The sequence below is a fragment of the Alligator sinensis genome, unplaced genomic scaffold (genome assembly GCF_000455745.1).
Source record: "Alligator sinensis unplaced genomic scaffold, ASM45574v1 scaffold895_1, whole genome shotgun sequence".
Classification (NCBI taxonomy): Eukaryota; Metazoa; Chordata; order Crocodylia; family Alligatoridae; genus Alligator; species Alligator sinensis.
The window spans coordinates 2,195,945-2,203,438 of NW_005842149.1; the positions used below are offsets into that span (position 1 = coordinate 2,195,945).

Sequence of the window (7,494 nt, forward strand, 5' to 3'; positions counted from 1 at the left end):
TCTTTCCTGCCTATGCAGGGGGTCGGACTCGATGATCTATTGAGGTCCCTTCCGAGACCTCAATGCAGGCATCTTCTGCATTCTCCAATGCCCTTGATGATCTATTGAGGTCCCTAACATCTATGAAAGACACAGGAAAGATGCATACAGAAGTGGGAGGTGGTCAGAAAGACTGAAGAAATTTCTTCCCCCAGCCCTCCATGTCCCAACAACTTTCTTTTAAGGATTAAAGAATGCATGGCTACTTCCCCTCCTTATCCAGTAAATATGAAAAATATAGGCATGCCCAGTCACTGCTCCTAGTACTGTACTCTCCAGTTTCAATTCAAGACAAAGTAGTATCACGTAGAGTGCTTGAAACCACTGTGTTCTTCACCTTCAGAGAAAAAAACAGCCTAAATAGTTGAGTTGCTGTTTATTGGAAGGAAACAGTTGAGTAACAAATTTATGCAGTTATGAAGATTGATCTCTGGCAGTAAGAGTGAGTAGTTCTCACTCCTAAGCAGCATGATCCTGGGAAGTACAACTCCAAAGTCTGGTAGCTCAGTGAGACAAATATATAAAATATGATATGAATCATGGTTTAAGAATTTACTTGCAATTACATGGGTATTCCAACAAGTGAGTAAACAAACAGTTGGGCAGAAAGACTAGGAAAGTGTCACAGTAATAAGGTGACAGTTGCTTGGTGCTGGAATCTGTTCTTTAATGGTTTGATAATAATGGGAATAACTCCATTCTGGGTAAGCGCAGAATTCTGAAGAAGTGGGATTTAGGATTAGAAGGAGTGCCGAGGGTTTGGCAAGATGGATTGCTACAGGTTGTCTTCACTTTGGTTGTAAATTCTTGAGCCACAGTCTGTGTTGTTTTACATTTCTACAGTTGCCCAGTACTCTAAACCCTGAGTTACTCCTGCCCTACAAATAATAATTACAAAGCCTGCAAAAAGGTATTTTAAGAGACACTCAGTACCTTGCAAGATACAACTTATTTTCTTATATGAGAGTATCTTAGCTCTGTGGTTTTGATTAATGCTATCAACACTATATCACACTTCAGAAAAAATGAACTTGTACAAGAGGATTGCACTAGAACATTTCTGTAGACAGCTCCTTTTAAAACATTACATGATTAAAAGGGAGATGCATTTATACAAAATGTATTAGAATATTTCATGCTAACATTTTTGTTATTATTAGTTAGTGCATTACCTTTTGTTGGGATAAAAGCAATCCAAGTCTTTTGATCTGCGTTTTAGCCTTGATGTTTCTGTTCTGAACTCACTTTGTAAAGCTTCCCCATCAGGCACGCTACCAGGCTCTGACAATACTGCAGGAGATGGAAGAGGGCTCAAGACGCATGGTACAGGACAGCACTCTTTTGTGCAGGTGGTCTGTGTTTCATAACGAATAAGACGAGTTTGAAGTTCAGCATATCCCACATCTCTCTCTAAAGCTTTCCTGTTATCAAGACAGTATCTGAAATTGAAATGAATGGGGATATAAAGGTAGTGACTAACAGAGTTAGAAATCTTGCCAATTAGAAAAAAAAAGTAGAAAAACTATGGCTAATTTTCAACTGTGGAATGGTCTCCAATGCCTCTTCATCTTCTGCATTCTCCAATGCCCTTGAAAAACTACATTAAATAACCTAATAAACCCCATTACATCTGATGAGTTCGGCTATATTCGAGTGCCACATAAACTGAAGTTTGGTTATATATTACATATAGATCAAAACTCACAGGTGTCTATCAGATAAAATTTCCCTAGAAGCCAATGGAAATGTTGCTTGAATAATAAATGCAGGATTTGGCATTATGGAAGATTAGTTTCTCCCTTGATCTTGAATAAGGAAATTAGCAATGGAACTCTTTTCTGTTATAAGTCGGGCACTTAGTAAATATTTTCAAGTTATTAATCCTCTTGTTTTAGATTTTATTGAAGGCTTCTAATAACCCAGTTCATGTTTCCAATCTTGGTGATGAGGTCTATATAAAAGTCTGATTATATGGAAACCCCTTGCCTGCCTCAGCAGAACAGCCCTGAGGACTGTAGAACATACATACTCTTGCTGAGAACATAAAAATTATGGACAAGACAAACAATATCCTGGCAAAACATGCAATCAAGCAGGTGTAATGCACTTCAGTTCCTTTCCTAAAGCTCAACTCCTCCAACCTACTTTAAGTAAATTCCCAGAGTCTTATAGAAATTGATTGCCATGTATTCTATTACAAATATTTCTAGGGTTTGCCTCAACTTGGTAAGTAGGTCTCTTCACTAAAGAACGTAAACTTATCAGTGAAGATTTTGGGGAGAACATGACACCTCTACTAGACTAATACAGATTCATTCCATGTATACTTCATAAGGAGGTTACATGGTGAACTCTCAAAGAAAGTATCAGAAATTAAACATGCATGTAATGTGCTGACGGCTGTAGAACAGGAGTTTCAGGAGCCCCAAAATATGTTGTTACGACCAAGATGCTAAAGAGAGCCATTGTGTTCTGCAAAAAAACCAAGGCTATTATGTGGTCAAACTATGCTAAGGTAAGTACAAGGATCTAGACACACAACAGTTTATAGTTTCATAGTGCTTAGGGTCGGAAGAGACCTAAACAGATCATCAGATCCGACCCCCCTGCCACAGGCAAGAATGAGTGCAGGGTCATAACACGCCAGCCAAATGTCTGTCCAGCCTCCTCATGAAGGAGACAGCCCCACCTCATTTGGGAGCCCATTCCAGAGCCTGGCAGCCCTAACTGTAAAGTAATGTTTCCTGATGTCCAGCCTGAACCTTCTCTCTAACAATTTGTGGCTGTAATTTCTAGTAACCTCAGGTGGTGCCCGGAAGAACACAGCCTCCCCCAATTCTCACTGGTCCCCCCTGGTGAGTTTGTAAATGGCCACCAGATCCCCTCTCAGCCTTCTCTTGTAGAGGCTGAACAGGTTCAGGCTCTTCAGTCTCTCTTCGTAGGGCCTGACCTGTTGCCCCTTGGCCATGCAAGTGGCCCTCCTTTGGACCCTCTCAATGCTAGCCACATCCCTCTTAAAGTGCAGCGCCCAGAACTGGATGCAGTACTCCAACTGCAGCCTGACTAATGCTGCATAGAGGGGTAGGATCACCTCTCTGGACCTACTTGTGATGCATCTGCAGATGCACGACAAGGTGTGGTTAGCCTTATTGACCGCTTCCTCGCATTGGCGGCTCACGTTCATCCTGGAGTCAACAATGACTCCAAGATCCCTTTCTGCCACTGTGTTGACAAGAAGGGTGTTCCCAGCCTATAGGTGCGTTGCTGGTTCCTTCTCCCCAGATGCAGCACCCTGCACTTGTCTGCATGAATTCCATCCTATTCTCATCTGCCCATCTCTATAACCTGTCTAGATCTAGCTGGATTCTGTCCCTCCCCTCCAGTGCCACCTTGCCCCACAACCTGGTGTTGTCAGCAAATCTGGACAGCGCGCTTTCCACACCCATATCCAGATTGCTGATAAAGATGTTGAACAGTACAGGGCCCAGGACCGAGCCCTGGGAGACTCCACTGCCCACATCCCTCCAGGTCGAAAATAACTTGTCCACCACCACTCTCGGGGTGTGACCATCTAGCCAATTTGCCACCCATCTGACTGAGTAGGCATTAGCGCCTCAGTCACCAAAGTTTTTTTTGAGAGAATGTGGTGGGAAACAGTGTCAAAGACCTTCTGAAAGTCCAAGAAGACGACACCCACCTCGATGCCCTCATCCAGGGACTGTGTGACCTGATCATAAAAAGGTAACCAGGTTAGTCAGGCAGGATCAATGGACCCACACTGGTTGCCCCTGAACATTACCTCCCTGCTGGCCCCTTGCAGATGTGCTCCTTGATAGTTTTCTCAAAGATCTTCCTAAGGAAGAAGGTGAGACAGGAGGCCCTGGGCAGGCCAGTTATTCTCCCTTTCTTGTAAATGGGGACCACATTGGCCCTTTTCCAATCCTCTGGTACCTGGCCAGAGCCCCACGAGCGCTTATAAACCCATGCCAGGGGCCCCGCTATGACCCCCGCCAATTTCCTCAGCGCCCTCAGGAGAAAAGCATCTGGACCTACTGATTTAAATACATCCAGCCCCTCCAACAATTCCCTAACTAGGTTCGCTCTGACCCTAGGCATGGCAGTGCCTCCCCTGGGTCCATCCATAATTCTAGTGGGGGAAATGTCCTGGTCCCTGTTAAGGAATATGGAGGCAAAGAATTCATGAAAGAGGTCAGCTTTTTCATTTGCTGCAATCACCAGATTGCCAATCCTATCCTGTAGGGGCGTACATTACCTGGTGCCTTGTTCTTACTCCCTATATATTTGAAAAAGGACTTTTTATTGTCCTTAGTTCTGGATGCTAGCCCTACCTCCATCTCTGCCTTGGCCTTCCTAACAGTCTCCCTGCAGTCCCAAGCAACTTAAGTATAATCCTTCTTGGTGATAGCTCCTTGTTTCCACTGTTTTTCTGCCTCCTTATATCAGTGGTTTTCAACCTTTTTAATTTGCAGATTCCTAAAAAATTTTGAACGAAGGTGCAAGCCTCCTTGAACTGTAAGTGTGGGTATTCACATACTTTTGATTGATCCTAGTCATCTTTCACAGACACCTCAGACAGTCCGAGGACCCCCTGAGATTTCACAAGTTGAAAACCACTGCTGTATATGTTGTTCTCAATTTATCCTAAGGTAGCCATTTTCTCAAGGATAATATGCTATTACCCGTTTCCCCACCACCTATGCTATGGACAGACATTACACATAATATAGTGTTCCACATGATGTAAAAATACCTCAGTACAGAAACTCTTTTGGGTAGGGGTGCACTGATAAAGATTTTTTTGGCTGACACCGTTGGCCGATTATTGACGAGCCATATTGGCCAATACGGATTCAGTTACTGATATTCAGCCTGGCAGCTTGGAGGGCAATGTTCGACTGGCAAGTCTGCTGGGGGCAAGGGGTATGGGGGAGGAAGATGGAGGCCCCTGCAGTGAGGGAGGGAGTGGGGCCGGGACTGAAGCTGCCTAGCTGGAGTGGGGCAGGGCACAGGACAGAGATGCAGCTCGTCCAGGTCACGCGGGGGGGTGGGGGACGGACACGACAGGCTGTCATTGTAGACAGGCAGGGGCCGGGGCTGCTCCAGCCACTTCCCAGCAGTTGTGCTCAGGCTGGGCAGTAGGGTGGGAGGCAGTGGCACTAGGAAGGTGGGCTATGGCAAATATTGGAGTGGCTCTAGCCCCCCCATAGCTCCCCTCCCAGCATCAACACCACCTGGCCCCACCCCAAGTGCAGCCACCAGGAAGAGATTGAAGCAGCTCTGGACCCCACATGCACAACAGGCATCCCACCCTCGCCCTGTGCACAGATGGGGGGGGGGACATGTGCCTCCCATGCCTCTCCCAAGGGAGCAGGGAGTGGCAGGAGCTATCCACCCCTTCAAGCCCCCCCCGTGCCCCCCAAATGAACTGCAGCACTGTCCTGTGCCCCACCCTGCCCCAACTACAAAGCAGCTGCCCCTGCCCCAGCCTCTCCCTCACTGTAGGGGCTCAATCTGCCCCCACCCCCTCCAGACTTAGCAGCCAGATACTGCTCTCTACGCTGCTGGGCTGCACTCCTGGCCATGTGCGTGTTGCGGCTGCACGCACCATTTATCAATGACATTATTTGCCACATCAGCCAAAAAAGGCAATTGCCAATAATGTCAATTTTCCTTTTATTGGTGCCGATATGACATGGACCGATGCATCAGCGCACCTCTAATTTTTGGATTCCTGGTCGACTAAGTATATTAAATCTATATACCTAGGGTCATTAGACAAAATTTGGGACTCAGAAGGGGTACGAGCATTTGTCATAAGCCAAGTGTTTAATGTTGGCAGTGAACAACCTGCTCTCACTTCCTGAACTATTGGAGATCTTTTATTTCAAGAGATCAATCAACAAAGTCACAGCAGGCTGCATGGGTACTTGTGAAAGCTGCAGACAGAGCTATCAGTGAGGATGCAGACTCATTTTTTAAGAAGAATCAAGGCCATTTTTTCCTACCTGTGCTCTTCTTTAAGATTGCACTAAGTGACAAGAGAATTAAATTATGAATAAGTGGTGCTAAATCACTGCTACATGATCATCAGATCAGAGGTCAAGAGACCTATTGTTTCAAAACTGATCTCTTTTTTCTTGGCTTTTAATAATCTTCAAAATTCTATTCAAAAGAAAAAAAAATTATCCTGTATTTACTCAAATTCAAGACAACTCCATATTTAAAATGGCTCCCCAATAATTAGATTCTATACGTGGAAAGTTATAAATTTGTTTCAGTTTTCCATGTATAGAATCTATTTATTGGAGTGTCATCTTAAATTCATCCCACCAAAGCAACTGTGGAGGGAAAGGGGTCAGACCCCTGCCCCCCATGCCTTGCTCCCCATCATGCCTGTGCCTATCCCCCTACTGCCTTCCCCCCTGCCATCTAGCCCCCCAACTCCCTGCCTCTGCTTACCTTCTGGGTGGTGACTCTGGGTCTGGGGCATTCAGCGGTGGCCCTGACCCTGCCAGGAAGAAGTAGCAGTGGCAGCCCTGAGCCCAGTCAGGTTGCGTCCAGAAGCGCTGAGCCAAACTAAGCAGTGTGGGTAGGGAAGGAGGGGCAGGCCATGACATCTCCCCCACACTCCCTCCCCACACAGGGTAGATCTGAGGTGTGTGGCTTGGTAAGGGAGTGTAGGGGAGACCTGGCTCCCCCTTCCCGCCATGGTGACTGGGGAATAAAACCTCATTTGGATTCCAATATATACGGTAGACAAGGTTCTTTTGGTGAATCCAATATCTTTTATTAGACCAACTTAAATAGTTGGAAAACAATTATTAAACAAGCTTTCGGGTTCAGAAACACTTCATCAGGCTAAGGAAGTTTCAGCAGTTGGTGCGTGCTCTTCCTGGATGGAATGAAAAGTAAAGAAGCCAGAGGTTGGGCTGGTCTGCATACAAGACAGGTAGTCAGTGAAAATGTAGATTGAGGAGTCAATGGGCCAGAGACAGGCTGGCGGGGGGGGTGGGGGAAGAGAAGGGGGATGAATAGTGGAGAGATACCTGGGGAGTCAGATGTCAGGCAAGTTATAATGCGTCATAAATCCAATGTCTATATTTAGTCCATGATTTTTTGTATCCAGGAGGTTGATGAAGTGGAGTTCAGAGGCTCATCTCTGGGAAGTGTTTTGTAAGTTCCCTTTGAAGATCAGGACTGAGAGATTGGAGAGAGAGTGGTTTTCTTGTGAGAAATGTGCCCCCACAGGTAATTGGGTACTCCCGTCTTTGACAGATTTCCGGTGCGCATTCATTCTGGTGCACAGTTGTTGTTTGGTCCCTCCTATGTATTTTCCATCAGGGCATTTGGTGCATTGGATGAGATGTATTACATTTCTGGAGGTGCAGCTGTAATACATCTCATCCAATGCACCAAATGCCCTGATGGAAAATA

General features: G+C 45.6%; 1 protein-coding gene across 2 annotated transcripts in view; it reads right to left on the reverse strand.

The window, feature by feature from the left end:
• LOC102369134 (mdm2-binding protein) overlaps positions 1-7,494 on the reverse strand; it is a 20,429-nt gene that overhangs the window by 9,463 nt on the left and 3,472 nt on the right. For both annotated transcript variants that reach the window (XM_006025476.3, XM_025206264.1), the window contains exon 2: positions 1,212-1,478. In XM_006025476.3, the coding sequence (XP_006025538.2) occupies positions 1,212-1,478 (267 nt within the window). The remainder of the gene's footprint in view (positions 1-1,211; positions 1,479-7,494) is intronic.